The sequence below is a fragment of the Arachis ipaensis genome, chromosome B2 (assembly GCF_059453495.1).
Source record: "Arachis ipaensis isolate K30076 ecotype BB chromosome B2, ASM5945349v1, whole genome shotgun sequence".
Classification (NCBI taxonomy): domain Eukaryota; kingdom Viridiplantae; phylum Streptophyta; class Magnoliopsida; order Fabales; family Fabaceae; genus Arachis; species Arachis ipaensis.
In genome coordinates, this window is record NC_142437.1 from 3,092,040 (window position 1) to 3,110,978 (window position 18,939).

The 18,939-nt window shown below is 32.9% G+C and overlaps 3 protein-coding genes and 2 non-coding genes across 11 annotated transcripts; 3 read left to right on the forward strand and 2 right to left on the reverse strand.

Moving 5' to 3' along the window:
• The first annotated feature begins 1,019 nt into the window (after positions 1-1,019).
• On the forward strand, positions 1,020-8,084 carry LOC107622547 (uncharacterized). 7 transcript variants are annotated; one of them, XR_015905203.1, is made up of 16 exons: positions 1,616-2,083; positions 2,628-2,697; positions 2,780-3,050; positions 3,515-3,576; positions 3,912-4,191; positions 4,294-4,355; positions 4,499-4,552; positions 4,690-4,807; positions 5,310-5,356; positions 5,500-5,526; positions 5,752-5,827; positions 5,929-6,062; positions 6,158-6,415; positions 6,746-6,867; positions 7,047-7,335; positions 7,424-8,084. XR_015905203.1 is itself a non-coding variant. In XM_088505040.1 (14 exons), exons 3-14 carry the CDS (start codon positions 2,650-2,652, stop codon positions 6,269-6,271), a joined length of 1,293 nt encoding a protein of 430 aa, XP_088361166.1. In that variant the 5' UTR covers positions 1,020-1,080; positions 1,677-2,083; positions 2,628-2,649; the 3' UTR covers positions 6,272-6,649. The 7 variants fall into 7 exon arrangements, 3 of the variants coding, with proteins under 3 accessions (XP_088361166.1, XP_088361165.1, XP_088361164.1); XR_015905202.1 differs by having other exon boundaries at positions 7,439-8,084; XR_015905201.1 differs by having other exon boundaries at positions 6,746-7,335.
• Positions 6,796-7,880, reverse strand: LOC107622558 (pathogenesis-related protein 5-like). Its single transcript, XM_016324505.3, has 3 exons — positions 7,409-7,880; positions 7,041-7,302; positions 6,796-6,953 (listed from the first exon to the last, which is right to left on the reverse strand). Exons 1-3 carry the CDS (start codon positions 7,878-7,880, stop codon positions 6,818-6,820), a joined length of 870 nt encoding a protein of 289 aa, XP_016179991.2. The 3' UTR covers positions 6,796-6,817.
• Positions 8,085-10,717: 2,633 nt separating the features above from the next.
• On the forward strand, positions 10,718-10,791 carry TRNAT-AGU (transfer RNA threonine (anticodon AGU)). Its single transcript has one exon. It is a non-coding gene; the product is annotated as a tRNA-Thr (tRNA).
• A 2,173-nt stretch (positions 10,792-12,964) lies between these two features.
• On the forward strand, positions 12,965-17,081 carry LOC107622568 (protein ABIL1). The gene is made up of 9 exons (XM_016324514.3): positions 12,965-13,387; positions 14,308-14,390; positions 14,878-15,028; positions 15,106-15,205; positions 15,315-15,407; positions 15,525-15,609; positions 15,709-15,761; positions 15,894-15,997; positions 16,638-17,081. The coding sequence occupies exons 1-9, from the start codon at positions 13,289-13,291 to the stop codon at positions 16,794-16,796; spliced, it is 927 nt and encodes a 308-aa protein (XP_016180000.1). The 5' UTR covers positions 12,965-13,288; the 3' UTR covers positions 16,797-17,081.
• A 482-nt stretch (positions 17,082-17,563) lies between these two features.
• On the reverse strand, positions 17,564-17,635 carry TRNAG-UCC (transfer RNA glycine (anticodon UCC)). The gene has a single exon. It is a non-coding gene; the product is annotated as a tRNA-Gly (tRNA).
• Positions 17,636-18,939: the final 1,304 nt, after the last annotated feature.

The following is an 18,939-nucleotide window of genomic DNA, read 5'->3' on the forward strand; positions in this document are numbered from 1 at the left end:
TCTACACCAAAAACAAATGTAAGAGAATTATGAGGGAATCGTCAAAACTTTTTCCAACTTTCATCCTAACAAATTTAAGAATGTACATCAATACGCGAAATTGCAGCTTCGTCATTAAGGGATGAGAGAAGACAGAAATAGAGATCGAGTAAGAGGGAAGGATAGTTGAGGACGGCGGCGCTGCTTGTGACGACAGCAATAGCAGTGCTTTGGAGGTTGGCAATGGCACGACAAACGGAGAGAATAAAACACCCATTGAAGAGATTATGCTCGGGTGGTGCGACGACGACGGAATGGAAGAGGAGCAACAAGCCATAAGTCATTACCGAGAATTAGGATTTATTCTCTGGAAGCATGATTTGGGAAAGAAGTAAAATTTAGTTTTTAATATTTTAATAAATTATATAATTATTTATTTTAAAAAATAATTTAATTACAAAATAGTTTAACCATAATTAATATAATAACCAATTAAAAAGTGACATTTTATAAAGGATAATTTATATGTTATTATAAAAATAATAGAATAGAATTTACCGTAAAAAAAAATGGTGATCATGAAGATGGTATAATCACAATAATAATCCACTTTTTCAAGTTCCATTACTAATGATTAAGGTTGAGTATTAGGTCATTTGCAAAAGTCTCAAGTAAGAGACCACTTGAATCTAGCTATGCCTTCTTTTGTGATTTGGAGATCACATACAGTTGCTTATGAAATAATCTTTTGTTAATAGTATCAGTCCATATTGCTTCTAATAATAATATTTAAACATATGAGAATTATTTGTCACTTCATTTTTAAGAAATGCAAATATAGGTTTTTCTCAAACTTGTTAGTAATTAGCATGTTATTACCATTTCAAAATTTCAATACATGCATATGCTATTATAAGTTTGAACTCTATAAATGAACTGTCCAACGAAATAATATTTTATTAAATCAGAATATAAAAAAAAATATTAAAAAAATAAACTAAATACTCATAGTCAAGATTCTCGTAAATAGTATTTACTAATAATTTTGTGGGAGACGCGCAGTTGGTGATTTACTTGTGACTTGTGAAGTATAACTTTAGAGCAACTCCAATATTAAGCCATCTTTAATAAGGAACTCATTTCAATTCTTATTTATGGTTTATCTGTGATAAAAAATAACTCCACATCAGTTTTTGTATTATAAACAACAAAAAAAAACTAAAAAAAACTCTCTCTTTTTTATTAGAAGAAACTAACTTTAATCCCTATTATGATCCTATTTAATTAATTAATTAAAGTAATTAAAATTAATATAATTATTATTTTTTATAATAATATTATTTAAATTTATAAATTTAAAATAATTCAATATTATAAAATATTAAAATAAATAACTTAAATTTAATTAATATTTTAAATTTTATAAATAAAAATAAATAATTCAACTAAAAATTATTTTATAATATATAAAAAATAAATTTATTTTTATATAAAATAAATTTAATTAATTATAATTTATATAACAATATAAATAATATTTGATATTGATTTAACATAATTATTTATATTAATTATAATTTAATATAATTAATTATTAAATAATTAATATAAATAATTAATTAAATAAATATATGACATATGAGTTCCCAATATGTCAGAAAAGCAACTTTATTTCTTAGCATTGGAGTTGCTCTTAGTCTTGAACTCACCTGCCCCACCGGCCCGCCCACCCATCCATCTCGCACTGCACTGTCTGTCTCACTCGTTCCTCAGCCTTCTTCCTCTCCGACCTGCGAAGTGCCACCAGCCTATCACTAGCCTCTTTTCTTAGCTCTAAGTACCCACTTGCTCCTCCCAGTCCTCTCCTACCCCCTCGCTGCGTTGCTTGTTCGCTGCACAGCTTGCATTCCGCTGCCTGCACGCCTGCGCTGCTGCCTGCCCGAGTGGCGAGTGCCTGGCCTCCGTATTTTGCGGCGCCACTGCCTTGCTGCGATCCTGCCTCTGCCTCCAGCGGTCCCCTGCCTCTGACTTCCTGCTCCAGACACCAGCCTCCTTGATCCAGTGTTTCCCTGCCTCTGCCTCCCCAGCTGTCTCAGCCTTTGAGGTTTGCATTTTTTACCACTTTCATTCTGACCCATTCTTTTTAATTTTGAGAAAGCTCACTTATGAATTGGAGGTTATTTTGAGATATCAGATGAAGTGGAAAGTATATAATTTAATCCTTAAAATTTAGGGTTTGGAAATCAGATGAATTGGAAGTTCAATTTGATCTTGTATATCATATATAATTGTGAGCTGCTGTATTTTTTATTTTCTGTTAAAAGATGAAACATGTTCTTTGTGAATATGAAGTTTAAGTTGGTCATTTTTTGTTGCAGTAATTTTAATCAAGTATATATTATGGTTAATTGGTTAGATTATTTTTCATTTAATTAACAGTATAACAATTTTGTCTCAAATTTTACAAAAGGAAAAAAGCTTTATGGCGCGGGGCAGGCTAAGATTTTCAGACTGCTGGCCTGCCCGGTTTAGTGGCGGGCTTCGGCACGGCGGGCTGGGGAGGGGTGGGGTGGGGCGTACATGCCTGTTTGCCACCTCCTATATCATGCAACTGACTTTAATGTTATACATGTATATATTACTTTTAGCAATCAACACAGAGAAACAGCAATGAGTGATTCAAGGGAGAGCTCCCCAGATTGGTTGCGTTCTTTTCAGGTAATTTGATCAGTTTCCATTGGGATAGATGATGAGCTAGCATGCTTTACATCCTCAGATAAATTTTATTATTATTGACTAGGTGCCATCACATTCGCCATTGATACTGTCATCTGATTCCAAGTCCTTACATGACGATAGCCTGTCAATTGGGGATGAGACTGATGCTGAAGGATCATCTCTGGAGATCAGCAAGTGTAAGAGTAAGAATAAGAGTAAGAGCAGGAGCACTGGTCTTGGCAAAAGCCGTTATAAGTCTTCACCTAGAAAGACATTAGAAGTAGCTGCTGTTGAAATAGAAGGTTGTACTACGTCATCTAGAAGAAAGAAATTAGAGAAGCAAAATGCAAAAGGTATACTGATTTGTATTTGTGTTTAGAGTTCTGTATTGATGAGTAAATAGAACATTTAAGTTCAGAGGTCTAGGACATGAGTAATGCAATCCTAATTAATTGTTTATTAACAGAACAGAAAAAAGGCTGTATAGATTATCTATACTAATTGCTGAGAGAGTCTCCCGCGTTTGATGCCTTCTCTATATTTCTAAAATTTTCCAAATTTTACTCTCAATATAAGTAAAATCTAGGGGATTTTTTTTGGAATCAATTAAACACAAAAGACCCATGACTTACACACATTGGAGCTATTATTTTTTTGTACTTCTAATTTAAAACCAATCTGCATATAGTTTTATTTCCCCCCTAAAAACATGATATCATTAACATATCAGGCTTTGTTTCTATCTAGTGATAGCATGCAACAATCATTTTACAATTTGCTACTTTATTGAATTGTCGTTTGGTCTCTTATGATGCAGGAGACATAGAGGAAAGGAAGATTAGCATTGATTCAAACAATGACATGCATGTCGAGCATAAAGTAAGAACCTTGCCCCATTAATTCTTAGGTGGGATCAGTAGTTTTAGAGAAGCTATTGATATTTCATCCTTGAACATCAAGAGGATTCTAATCCATCAAGCATAGAATATCTAACCAGTATACCATTTTTTCTCGTCCTTAGAATAATTCTGTTTCCTACTACAACACCAATATGAGCATTGCAGGGTCGGATAGGTAAAGGATTAAAAATGATATATCACCAGAAAAAAGGAAGCATATTTTCCCTTGTATTTTATAAGAAAAATGTGTTTGGCTTGCTAACGCTTGGCTGCGATTACTTTCTGGTTGCTGATTAGTCAAATGTTTTTGCATAGGAATCTGTTTATCCAATTTTGAGTCTATCATCGGATTCTGAGTCGTGCCTTGATCATAGCCCCAAAAAAGAAATTCGTAACAATCAGGTGGAAGCTTCTCAGCAACAAATACCTCAATTGATTAGTGAAGAAGCTAAGGATAAAATTATCCTTGGCAATGATGGAAAGTCTCCATCCAGAAAGGGTTCAAAAGGAAAGTCTTCTCAGAAACCAATTCATGTAGAAGAAGATCATTCACCAGTGAAAGGGAAGAAAACAAAGGGCAGTGCAAAGGAGAGAGGTATGGAATGGGTTAGTATGGGCATATAAGTTGTAAGATATCACTCCATTCTCTTTTTATGGATTTCTGACCATGTGCTTGTGGTTTCTACAAATGGGACAGGTAGTGGTGGAGATCTGGAGGCTGAGGAGGAAGAAACTTGTGAAAAGCTCATTGAGACAAATGTAAGAATGACTACAATAATTAATTAATTATAATGACTCACCACACTCCCATGACTTTGAAACTGAAATAAGTGATAGCCATCATAAGCTATCTTGTTATCTAGTCCAGCATCCTGATTTTGCGTGCTATTTGTAATTTGCAGGTCTCCTCTTCAAGGCTGCCTTTGGTGCTTTCTGAGAAAGTTCAACGCACAAAGGTAGGATAGCAACTATATGTTATGGATTTTTCTTTGCTGTATGTTGTGTTTTGTAATTGGAAGGGCCATGTTGTTATGTTCTCTTCTTAATTCATGAGAATGGAAAGGGTACCTGAGGAGGAGCTTTGGTTTTGCAGGCTCTTGTTGAGTGCCAAGGTGACTCCATAGATCTCAGTGGTGATGTGGGAGCTGTAGGCCGGGTTATAATTTCAGATTCTGCATCCAGAGATCAGGAAATGCACTTAGACTTGAAAGGTACTTTTTGTTTTAGCTCATATATTTTCTGATTCCCAAAGAAATCAGAGAGTTTCATCAATATAAAGACATGGACAAATATTTTCTTAATCATAATATTGTAGCGTGAGTATGTGAAGAAAAAACAGAGTACAGTTTAGTAATGTCAACCTACTTATGGCAAAATTATTACATGTGGAGTTCCCAAAATACAAAAGGACTCATGCTTCGTATTTTAAAAATAGGAATATCGAAATCATAAGCACAGTACTTTCTTTTCTTCTTAATGACATATTATATTGTTTTTTTTTATTTAAATAAAAATCATCATAAATATTACCTCAGTCTTTTAGCTTAAAAAGAGAGAAAAAAGAAAGAAAAAACTTCTCGTAATATATTTTCATTCCTTTCCTAAGTTATATGCCTTTATAATATGTTCATTATAAGTATATTCCATTTTCTGTGTTAGTTTTAGGCAGTGACAAACTGTTTCTGATTGTTTGTATTGTTGGCATCATTTCAGGAACTATATACAAAACATCTATAGTTCCTTGCCGGACATTTTGTGTGGTAAGTAATTAAGTTGGATGTAATCTGCATTTAAAATTTTTATTTGTAATGTCCTTGTGGCTAGTTACCTTCATGATCGAGTTATATCAAACCTTTCCTGCTTGTATTTTTCAAACACTGATACGAGCTTGTTATTTGTTCAGGTTAGCTTTGGACATTCCGAGGCAAAGGTCTGTTGATTATCTAATATTTTCGTATTTACTCACATATTTGAAAATTGTTTGACGCAATTATTACTATCCTGAGTTATAAATCTGTATTTATTGTCAAGGTTTCTCTTCTACTTTTTATTTGTGTTATTCATCAGTATCAGCCCTGACAAGGATTATGATAAATATCTGCTGTCATTATGTTTAACTGATATTTTGATGCTATTCTTAATATTTCTTCATCAGATAGAGGCCATTATGAATGACTTCATACAGCTGGAGCCACAATCTAATGTATATGAAGCTGAAACTATGGTTGAAGGTTATTTGCATCTACCAAATTGAGGCTTTTATTTCTGGTAGTTTTTCCTTTATATTATGAATAAACTCCTTTACTCACATCTTAACCTTTCATGTGAGAAGGGACACTGGATGGTTTTGCCTTCGATTCAGATGAGGAAGCTGGCAAGATGCCAAAGGCCACCCAAACTGATCAAAATGAGCATGCTGAGGAAGAAACTCACAGTAAATCCAAAGGGAAGGGTGACAAGAAAACAGTAAGTTCCTAAAAAGTTTTCTTGGTTTCAGATTCTCCCTTTATAAATGAAAATGCTGCTGCATACATACTAAATTGTATAAGATTTGGATACAGGGTGCTGAAAAGAAAAGAGGTAGAAGTACTGGAGGAAAACCACAACCTAAGACAGTAAAGAAAAAAGCTCCGAAAAAAGCTCCAAATTCTAAGAAGGCAAAGATGAAGAATTGAAGAATTGAGTCGAAGAAGTGTTCCATTGTGTATGTTGTAAACTTATACTCAATCCTTGGGTTAAAAGTACTAGTTGATGAAATACTTTGCCCATGTCAGAGATAATAACATTACAGCAGCAACAAATCCACCCCAGAAGAATTGGTACTTTTATGATTGGTGAATGAGTTCTTATCAAATCCTTCTTACATGTTCCTGTTTCCATAATACTCACATTGTAGTTTCTTTTCCAGTGAATTATTATTTGTTATCTCTGCTTTTAGTTGACTTGTACTAGCTGGCTAATATAATTTTTGAAATATTACTTTGTTAACTAAATTCTGCCAAACATGGGAGAATGAATTTCAGGATTCTAATTTTCCTGATTACATTGACTATGCTTGTTCCCCTCCAAAGAATGTCTTGCAAGATTGTAAATCTTGTTCGCTGATTGCTAATATTATTCTTGCTTGTTCATTTCAATCTCACGAGCAGGGATTCTTTTCTCCCTCTTTTGAGAAGCACTCCTGGAGTTTCTTGTCATTCCATATCAATAATGTTCGTGTCTTAGAAACACTGAGAAAGAAGATCGAGAATCAAGAGAACGATAGGCGCTGGTAAGGGCAAGAGAGTATTTGATGAGGAAGTAACTTGCTTACGCTTGGGCTTTCTAGGTGGTGGTGTATGATTTTGGTTTTTCATCCTGTGTTGTAAATTGTAATGTAAAATGTTAGTTAGTTATTGGATGGGTTTATCATGAAAATGTGGAAGATGATGCATAGTTGTAAACCTGTAGGGACAAAAAACAATCTCATATTCACTAGCTTTGCAAGTGAAAGTGCTGGTTCCATCATCAAATGCATAACTATAAGCTCTAGGACACGCCTTCTTGAAGATAGTTGAATAAAATGTAGGCTGGCAACTCTTTGGGTTAGCATATTGTCCAGCGCAGCAGTACCGATCCGACTTGAATGCCTCACAAGCACTTCTGGACCCTACTACACCAGGCTGGTTTCCTTCTTCACCAAGCACTTGAAGTTCTCTCGGGCAACCTATACCATTGCATATTTTTATAATTCTATAAGGTACCCTTTTTATTCTCGCATGTTAGCTTTCAGCTGTATAGTTTATTTTCTTTATGTACTTTTGAACTCTTACCTCTGTTGATATCAGTCACGCATCCTGTAGCATTACAGGCTCCACCAGATACACCTCGTGGTAGAGCCACTAACGGCAAATTGTAGCCATCTACCATGCTGACATCGTAGAAATCTTGTCCATTGGCTCCGTCGAGTGTTATCTCAAACAGTGAGGTAGGAGGTGCTGCACCATTTCCATCACATTCCAGTTTTTCCCCAGAGTCACCAGTTAGGCATTTGCCAGCTCCTGTGACATCAAATTTGCAACCCGTCCTTGCCCATATTCGTCCCGACCATCCTGGTACCGTGCTTAGTCTGACACTTTGGCCTGAGTCCAACTGGAATCCAGTCGTTGATAGTTTAGGGCTCCCTGAACCAGCAAGTGTACCAGGCCATATAGTATGAGGGCAGTTGTTGATTATGGTGAATGTGTAAGAGAAAGTGTTAGAGAAAAATGTTAAGAGAATAAGTAACCTAGGCCAGGGTGCCATAGTTGTGTATTTGAAGGATTATATTTTGGTAGTAAAAGTTGAGTCCTAAGGGGGTACCTAGGGAATTGGTGCGAGAAAGGGAGTAGTCAATGGCCCCCCGATTTGATATTTATAAGGATGTTGAAGGAGGTAATTGTATGGTATTACCGTATCCGTTATGCAATGTAGAACCAAATCGTTACGTTGCTTAAACCAATATTATGGATTTCGCATTTCTTTTTTGGTTTGCACTAGGGTATCTATCAGGCCGGAAGCCCAATGACTAATCCCTCGGGTACTGCAGAGGCACACAAAGTGGGCGACCCTCCCAAGTCCCAAGCAAGCAAGCTCCATTCCCTCCTCCAGTGCGTATCGAACTCGGGAGAAATGGTTAAGGAACACAGACCCTCATCCATTTGTGCCAACTTGCGTTGGTAGCAATTCTTTGCTTTTGCTGTTGCATGGGAAAATTCGGTGTGTTTCCAAGTCCAAAGGTAGAAATAGAACTTTGACTTTTACCAAGGTTTTATGGGAAGTAAAATTACTTTTCAATGGTGAAAAATAGAAATTGACCTCAACCTCCCTCAACCTCGAGTATGCAAATTAAGCAGATATCCACCGTGAAGACTAAGGCTGCGAGAGGATCTTCCCCGAGACAATCTTGTATATCTTAAACTTTTGGGTTAAGTACGATTTTTATCTCTAAGGTATAGGTTGAAAATTTTTTTCGTGCTTAATCTTTTTTTATATACAAAATCGTCCCTATGGTTTAAATCAAATTTTAAAATCGTCTTTTTTACTTAAATCTTAAAATTTTGGACCAAATTACCCATAACAAAAAATTATAAAATTAAAAAAAAAAGAAAAATAAGAGAAGGAGAGTGTTTCTTCTCCTGCGAAGGGGAATAGAAGAAGAACAAGAGAGAAGGGAAGAAGAAAAAGCTGGTCATGATTCACCTCTGCCTCCGCTTTCACCGCTAAATATTTAAAACCAAGTTAAACCTTAGGGACGATTTTAAATTCAAGTTAAACCTTAGAGACCATTTTATATACAAAAAAAAGTTGGGGATGAAAAAAATTTTCAATTTATATCTTAGGACCAAAATCGTACTTAACCCTAAACTTTTCGAGAAAACTTGGAGTTTTGGTAGTAAATTTTGCGCAAACTTATTATAAACAAATTTAAAAGTTTGCTTGGAAGAAATCCATTTTTCTAAGTGATATTTTGATTGAGAAGTAAAAATGAAGTGAGAAATTTTATGAATTCATTTTGTATGTAATTTTATCTATTAAATTTAGGGCAAGTTACATAATTAAATGAATTAGTTTGAAATTTATCCAATTTCAACTTTCTGAAACGGAAGACATGTTTGTAATCTTTTTACAAGAGAAAAGGTGTTGAATAGAAATCGCTAGAGGCTGTAGAGGTTGTAGTGGTTTCTAAAGGATTCAAGCAATGCATGAACTGCTACTGACTATATCGATTTATGAAGAAACGTTGGCATGTTCAATCTGTGGGAGGTTCTAGCGGTTTTTGTGAAGCTGGTTTCTCTATAAATACAAGTGCAAGACAATTGAAAAGATTTATTAAATAGATAAGAACTGCATTAGATGCAAATAGTGAGGCAATGTGAATCAGATCGTCAAAATTTCAATTCAGTTTGCACTAAAATCATCTAATCGGATCCAATATATATGTTTTTTTAGTTTGGATCTGATTCGCACATTTGCAAATCGGATATATTTGCAAAATATAAAATATTTTTAAAAAACTTATTTTTATTAAAAAATCAATATTTTTTTTCACTCTTTTAACTTCTAAAATATTATTAAACATACTTTTCCTAAATAATAAAAATAAAATAATACAACATATATAATAATTATTATTTGAAATAAAATATAAAAAAATTACTTATTTATTTATATTTTGCAGATTCATAGGATATGCGAAAATCTACCTGAAATTCGCAATTCGATCTCATTAGTGTGCGAATCGAATCTAATCTCATATCAATATACTGTGTATACACATATAAAAACAAAGTCAAACAAATTAAGTAAAAAAAAACATTATATAATAGTGATATATTTGTGCATGTCTTTTGGGATAAAAAAAATTTACAAATAAATGAAATATAGAATAATTTGTTTAAATATTTTATAACAATTTTTTATTAATTTTTTAAAAAAAATATACATGTTTAGTGTAGAATGATAAAGATCATTATAACAGTTAGTTACTTTGCTTATTCAAGCTCCAAATAAATCATCATCACAGGATAATTATTTAGCATTATTTCTTAAACTCTCATAATAATAATAATAATAATAATAATAATTTATTTTCTAATTATGTCAATTAGAATTATTTTATTATTCCAAACATTCTCGTATCTTAATAGCTTATTTAAAATGAAATTAGTCAATTTAATCTTACTATTTATATTTATAATGGAAGATCCAAATGTCAATTCAGTCACATCTAGAGATTATAAAAAATTTCACACATTAAAATTCACCTGAGAATAACCAGCAACCTCCCACAGATTTTTTCAAAAACCACTCTAATCTCTAACAATTTTTGTTCAATACCTTTTCTCACATAATTTGCGCTAGCTTGTAGCGAATTATATTTAAATTAAAACTGCTACAGCTAATAGCGGTTTACATTGGGTAAAAAAAAAAGTTACAAACATGTCTTTCGTTTCAAAAAATTGCAATTGGATAAATTCAAAACCAATTCATTTTAATTATGTAACTTGTCCTTAAATTGATTCATAAAACAAATTCCAAAGCAAATATTCAAAATCCTATAAATACATTAAATAGGATTTCTAAAACAAAAATTTTAACAAGCTCTCGTAGCTCAGTTGGTTAGAGCACCTGTTTAGTAAGTGGGAGGTCTTGAGTTCGACTCTCAACGAGAGCAATTGTATAAGATTTTACCTATCTTTGGTCTATGGTGGATTCAAAACTTGTTATTTAGGTAAACCTTTTTGCTAAGATTTATTCTGAATGGCAACTTGCTTTGGCTTCCTTGGCTTAATAAATTTTCTATCTTTATAACATAAAAATACTTTGTATACACAAGTGAAACTCAACTGTTCTAAATGTTCCACTAATTAATATTAATGGTATGTTACAAAAATGATAGAGTAAAAGCAACAGCCATGGTTATCACAATAAAAAGATCGAGTTTCAAAAACAGAACGGATTATTATAAAACCTAAATCTAGAATCCGACTCATGTAATTATTGTTTAATTAGATCATTAGATGACAAATAATATTAAAAATTATTTGACATTACACTTCTTCTAAAGTATGAGAACTTTATGTTGTTTGGTTTATTGTGTGAGAATGACTCTAAAAGGATAAGATGCTACAAATTAAATGAAGTTACTCTATATATAAGTACGAATGTTTCATAGCCACATCTGAAAAAATAACAGAATTTATTAACCCAAACTTTAGTGGGCACTGGCCAACACCTAATCTTGTGCCATTATATATTTGGACACTTATGATACTAATTAATTTTAATGAGTCTAAATAATATTTAACTAAGTCATATAATGAAAAAGAAGAAAAAGGCTCCACCAACACAACTTTTTAGTCTCTTATATAAAACAAAAAGAAGGGAACATACGAATCAGTGAAATATATATATTTAATCGTTATTAGGTGCAATAATTAATTATTGAATGGATGTTATATTAGGTGTAGTTTGGTGTTTGGTGGCGTTGAGTGCAAGTTGACACTTGACACATTACCGGTGACCCACCGTATACATACAGTAATACAGTATTGTATACTGTAGCCATACTCATCAGGTTTTACTACATGATGAGGTTTATTTTGAGTTTGATATTTTCTTAAAGAAAGCAACTTTCTTATTCACAAATTACGTTTAAGAATAAATAAATGTCACATTTAAATAATCTAAATAAACGCTAGTATAATATAAGAATGATTATGAGTCAAATCTATTTCTCTTTTAACATTCAAAATTTAATTAATATTTTATTATTTTAAGTTGAACAGCTTTGTTCATAAGATTCGAATTAAAATTTTACTTTAGAAATATAAAGAATGAACTACTATAATCAATTTAAGATTAACCTTATACAATCTATAACTCTTTTATTTTAAACTACATATAAGAAGAATATTAATGTACATTTAATTTAAAAAATAAGTATATAATCCTAATATATATATATTATCTGCTAAAAAGAAATTGATACAAATAACAAAAAATATACATATTTAAATTGAAATATGTATATACATTGCAAATAACATACACTGCTATATATAAATATTTCATTTTTACTGTAGATGAAATGTGTATTATAATTTAATGATTAAAATATATTTTTTATTTTTAAAATTTATTAAAAAATTTAAAAATATTTTTAAATTTTATTTTGTCCTAAAATTTGTTTATTTACATTAAATATGTGTTTGGCCACTAATTTTTCAAAAAAATTTAAAATAAATTTAATAACAATATCACAAAAATAATTTTTAACACAAACAAATCAAATATAAATGTTATGCATTATTGTTGAATTGATCATAAAAAATTTAAGTATTAGTAATATTTTTTATACAAATAAAAAATTTTAAGAATAAAATTAAAACAAAATAAAATTTAAAAAAATTTTTAAAAATAAAAATATATTTTATCCTAATTTAAAAAATAAATACTCTTAAATTTACTCGAATAAATGTTATATTTAATTATTTATCTTATTTATTTAAAAAAATCTCCCAAGTAAGTATATACGTGATTGCCAATGAGTAATAATTCAAATGGCATAGTCTCCCCATACTCAATTAAGAGGTTGCGGGTTCGAGTCTCCTATCTTTGGTATAAAAAAAAAAAAAGTATATACGTGGTTATTATACGTAGCAGAGCTGCGGTGTCAGCTGCACTGAGCAGCTTGTACGAGTGACTGTGATAAATACGAGGGGAGGGTAGTGATGTCTTTTCAAGTTAAAGCAAAGCAGCGTGGGGCGAGAGTGGAAGTTGGCGTCAACTAACCACCGCGCCACGTGGCACCGCATTAAATATTCTCATCCTGTTTATTTAACACCAAAACGAAAAATAATATTCAGTAACCTTTTATTATTTTCCAAAAGAACAAAACACAAACAAAAAGCTCACTCCCTTTCTTTTCTTTTCTTTTCTTTTCTTTTCTTCCCCCTTTCTTTCCATTCTCCTTCTTCAATCTTTCCCTCTCTCTTCTTTAACAAGTTTCCTTCTCTCTGATTAATCATAACAACACTGAACACAATGGTAGCAGTTCTGCGTTTCTAACCGTTTGGTTGAGTTTGTTACGTTTTATGCACAAGTTAGTTACGTTCCGTTTCACACGCTTCTGAGTTAGTTACGTTTTAAGCGTAGTTATAAAAAAATCAATGGAGGTTGAGCGTCCAACTACAACGCCTCTTAACTCCGCCATGACCTTCGACGAGGCTTCCATGGAGCGCAGCAAGAGCTTCGTCAACGCTTTGCAGGTTCTCTCTCATTCTCCTTCTCACTGTTTCATTCTCAGCTCAGATCTGCGTTTATTTTTCGCTGTGTTGACTTTTTGACTTTCGGTTACTCTCTCTGGTTTGGTGGCGAAGTTGAATTCTGTTTTGATGCGGTGAGAATCGCGTCGTTTCTTAAGCTGTGCGCTTGCATTGCTAATAACAGTTGTTGACTTAAATTTGAAACCGTGCGACCGAGGATGTTGCTGAAAATAGATAGTTTAATTGTTAGCGAGTGTGGATTACTTAATTATAAGAAACTACAAGCTTATAGCAGCTGAATTTAGTAGGATATATATGTTTCTGAAGAGTTATGTTTTTTTTTTTTAAATTGCCGTTGGGATGTGAAAATTTTGCGGCCGATGGAAGTGGAATTGCTGTAGCGAATGGTGAATATTTCTGCCGCAATTGATGCCGATTGCAATTTATAACCATGGTAAACTTTAAAAAATGAGAATGTGGCGAAGGAGATTTGAATTTGACGTTTGGAAGCAGTTACATTGAAACCTCTGGATGGAAGTAAGAAACAATTGTGTTGAGTTACAATATGTAATATAGGAGAGGTAAAGGGTTGGAAGAGAGAAGAGGGAGAGAGAGAGAGACTTATCATGTTACTGGAAATTTAAGATATCTTACTATACATTAGATTATCAGAATTGAGGTTAATTTTGGCTAATAGTAGATACAAACTATACTAATGTGTGGCATTAAGTAAGTTGAGACTCCAGATGATATAATGCTCGTGGATTTTTACAGGATTATTGTACCTATATATAACTTATATTTTACTTTTCTGGCTTAGTTATTTATCCTTTGGCTATATTGGCTATGATTTAAACTTTAAAAGTTTAAAGTAAGCAAATTGCATTGATAGTCATTTGATCTTCATATTATGGTCATTTCAGGAGCTTAAGAACCTGAGGCCTCAACTTTATTCTGCCGCAGAATACTGTGAAAAATCTTATCTCAATAGTGAACAGAAACAAATGTAAGGATATTTGTTTTGTTGATGAGTTCTTTTTCCCTGTTTTAACCTGATCTGAAGGCAGAGTCATCTTAACCTGATTTTTTCAACTGCTTTGCTATGTAAATGATTGAAGCTTTCCAAGTCAGACAAAAAAGTTAGTGGTTGAGTTTTTCCTAACTGGTTTTTACAAGAGATGGGAATAATATATGAACGAACTTTTAAGTTTCATTCTGCTAGGTCATTTTGATAAATGCTAGTACTGTATGTTAGGGATGAAATGCCAGCAATAAGCTTTTAACTTTGGAGATAGTAAAACGAATAAATAACATGAGTAATTTGCATTATGTAAATTAAATGAAATGAAAACATTGACAAACGTGTATGCATGAACTTTTTAAGTCTTGCCAGCTGATGTAAATGAGTAGCAACAACATGCTCTGTGTCCATTCTCCTTTGTGTTCAAATGTTGAAGGGAACTTTCATCATTTGTGCGTTATTCATGCATTAGGGTACTTGACAACTTGAAAGATTATGCTGTAAGAGCTCTTGTGAATGCTGTTGATCATCTGGGAACTGTCGCGTGCAAGTTAACCGATCTTCTAGATCAGCAAACGTTGGATGTATCAACTATGGATTTGAGGGTCTCTACTGTAACTCAGGTAACTACAAGCTCTTCTGCAAAATTATGTTCAATTAGACCAAAGATCAATTAAAGTAACATATCTCTTACTTGCAGAAACTTCTTACATGCCAAATTTACACGGATAAAGAAGGTCTTCGGCAACAGCAATTGTTGGCAATCATTCCCAGACATCACAAGCACTACATTTTACCAAGTATGATTTTTTGTTTTCTATTCATCCGAAATTACTATTGGCATTGGAAAACTCTGTTATTATTTATTTTACTTATGGCTGCCTATGTTTGTTTATCAATGCAAGCTAGATTCTGTCAATAAAAAGGTGCATTTCAGTCCACACATACAGATTGATGCAAGACAAAATCCATTTCAAACCAGGACTCGTTTTCAATCTTCAGGTATGCATTGGGGAAAATTTTGCCCCTTCTAGAGTTTTTGACATGGATCTTATTCTTTTCCTTTTGGACATAAGTGAATATTATATTGCTAATCGGAATGTATATTTTTACATATAGGTACCCCTGCATCAAAAACTCTTTCATGGCATTTAGCATCAGAGACTAAGTCAACCTTAAAAGGAGTTTCACATGCTTCACCAATGTAAGTTTGGAAAAGTTTTAATATTTGAGGTCATGCATGGTTGCTGCTTTTTCTGTTTTACACACGAGGCACAAATGGCATTACACTATATTTTTGCAGCATCGAGACCCCAAAGTTTTCTGCCAAGACTCCTGAAGTTTTCCAGCTTTTAGGTTTGTCGAATAGCTGTCTCCCTTTCGTTATATTGTAATATACCATTTAAAATTCAGTAATAAGTCAGGTGCTGGTTATTTCTTAATGTTGAAATCATAGCTAGCTTATGGTCCATGGCTACATACCTGCAGATAATGAAGAGAGTACCTGGATGAAACCATCGCCAGCACAAATTCACTTATCAAATGGAGCTCCTGCTTCTAATATCGGGCTATCTTTGGGTGGCACACGCAAGGTAACACCATATTCATTGACAAGTGCAAATGCCTTGCAGTTGCGGAACCCTGTTTGATGGTCGATATCTGATAATATCATTTTATTTTGCTTTCTACTTGACATATTTGTTGCTTTTATAGGATTATGCATCAAATAATGAACTGTTTAAAAGGATATCATCGCGTAGCTTGCATGGGATGAGTTATCCAGCATTAAATTAGTTTCATTAGACCACACATAATGTATTCCTACAAATGGAAAAAGTAATGTTCTATGTCGAATAAGAGTACAATGGAAACTAAGATGATTAATATTCAGTTTTTAGGGAAAACAACATTAGTGAAGACTGGAAAACTGTTTTGCTAATAAAATATTTTTCATTAAAAACAAATTATGATGGGAAGCATTTAGTAATAGGAGGTTATCTTTCCCTCCTTGAGTTTTGTTTCTTCCAATTGGCTGGGAAGTGACACTAAGTTTGGCTTTCACTGAACACAAGAAATGTTGGCAAATATTGGAAGTGTGGACAATATTTTGCAGCTAGATTTTACTTGAACATAAGGTTCTCAAGAGTTGAAAGGGTTGCATTTATTTTATTCAAATTCCTTGTACTTTCCTGAAGCTTTCTTTACAAAGTTACTAACAAGTCTTTTCTGCAGGATTCATTGGAGGGTTCCAGACCAATTACACCATTCAGGTCATTCGACAACCAAAACCGATGCGACACTGTCCAAGTCCCTGTTCGAAGCAAAAGTGTGCTATCAGCTTTCTTTGCTAAGCAGAAAACGCCAAAAGTGAAGGCCGTTTCTTTCTCATGAGTATCTCAGTGCTAAGTTAAACCCCGTCTGCAATTCATGCTTTTCTATAATTCTCTAAATGCTTAGAATCTATTAGTTTCTGGTTCATATCTGGTACAAGCCTTTGAATAATGGCCATGTATAGCTCCACAGGCCGGGAAATGATAACAAATTCATAGTAGTGATATTGATCTTTGTTACCCTTGTGAATCTTGATCTATGTTCTGTAGTGCTCAGGCACATGTAAAATGCATAAATGTGGTATGCTGATGCTAACTGTTAGAGTTTTGATATACAAATCTTCCCAAGATCTGCTTTGTTTCTGAATATTATATTTTCTGAGGGGACTGATTTGCTATCCCGGTATAAGTACATGTGATAACTGATATACCTGTGGGAAAAAAAAATGATCTTTAAGGCAAGCTTAATTTGTATGTAGGCTTTTGTTGTATGTCTTGTGGTGTGGTGGTTGTGTTTCACAAAACTTGTGATTTGTAGTTGGTCCTTGATAGCAATGCTGAAGGGGATTAACGATGAATCAAAGAAAACTTTTTACTCCCCTATTTGGCTAAAAAAACGCAAACTCCATTATATAGACTATAGAGGGAAGGAATAATATTAAACAAAGAAGGTAGGTGTTCAAAACTGGAAGAAACTTAATTTCATATTGCACATTGGCTGAGAATCGTTCTAGGGAATGCCAAATGACATGTGAGAATCACTGAATAGAAGGAATCTTAGTGTTTTAACTTTTCCGAATGAAAATAGAAGATGGAGAAAAAGAATTGTGCGTTTGCCGGGAGTCGAACCCGGGTCTATTGCTTGGAAGGCAATTATCCTAACCGTTGGACTACAAACGCTTTGGTGATTGATGATCTTTCCGCAATTAATTTTAATATATAATATAATATTTCTTGGGATTTCCTCGGGTTCCATTATTTTGATACAAAAAGGGTGTGATTTCCCATGAACCTGTTCATTTTTATGAAGTGAAATTTATGGAGTCTGGTACAATGTGCGTCAAGTTTCAAAAAAGTTGATACTGAAGGATGTACATAGTCATTAATACCATGTTAAAGTCTGTGAGCCTATTATCAATGAAAAATACTGTACGAATTTAATCATCATTTGTGAATTGCGATGGTCAATAATCTTCTACAAGTATATTTTGATAATTTTAGTCTGCAAACCAGAACTGGATCATGAGCAAGTGGTTGGAACTTGAAAGATGCAATTCACCTTCTTCCAAAGTAACTATGCATTTTCAGTTTTGTCACCAGGAATTGGAGACCAAGCCCTTATTAAACAGTGAGAGTTTCAGTTGTTGTAGGACCTATATGGCCTACAGGCTACAGCTGATTACCATTGAGGTGGTTTATGCAAAGCAATGGCGATAACATGGTTATAAACTCATAACAAAATAGGAAAAGCTAATGCTTTATAGATAAAATTGTGATACAATTCATATGACTCCAATTGTGATGGTAAATAAGTTGATACTGGACAAATATTTATAAAGGGTAATGGACTAGGTTCCAAAACCTTACACTAACAACACTTGTAATAAGTTGTAACCTCATCACATTGGTTGGTTCAGATTTGAAGTCATATGATAAGACCCTCACATGGAAATTGGTCATACCATACATTTTTCAAGTTGCCCTTCAACTAGCAAAGAGCAAACCTACAAGATTTAAATATCAAGGAAGTCGCTTTTCTATTGCTATAGTTAACTGAGAGAATAAATGCATCCTCCTCTTTTTGGGTAAACATAAACTTAGTATATAGAGATAAATTCAGGGGTTTCTATCACCATGCCAAATTTCATAAGTAGCATAATTTTATCAACCATTTTACTAGCACTAAAATCAGTTATTAAAATTAATTACTGTTATAAAATATATATTAAAAATAAATTAAATTATATATATTTATACATAAATATAAATAATTAATTTTAGTAACTAATTTTAGTATATAAATAATATTTTTATCATTTTATTGATACAATATTTCAAGAATAAAAATATAACTATTGAACAAACAAACTATTGTTATTATTATTATTATTGATAGAATATTTACCATTTATCTAATTTATGTTAAAGTGTTGTCGGCTATGAGGCTGTTTTTTCCTAAATAAATCACATTTTTTAAAAATGAG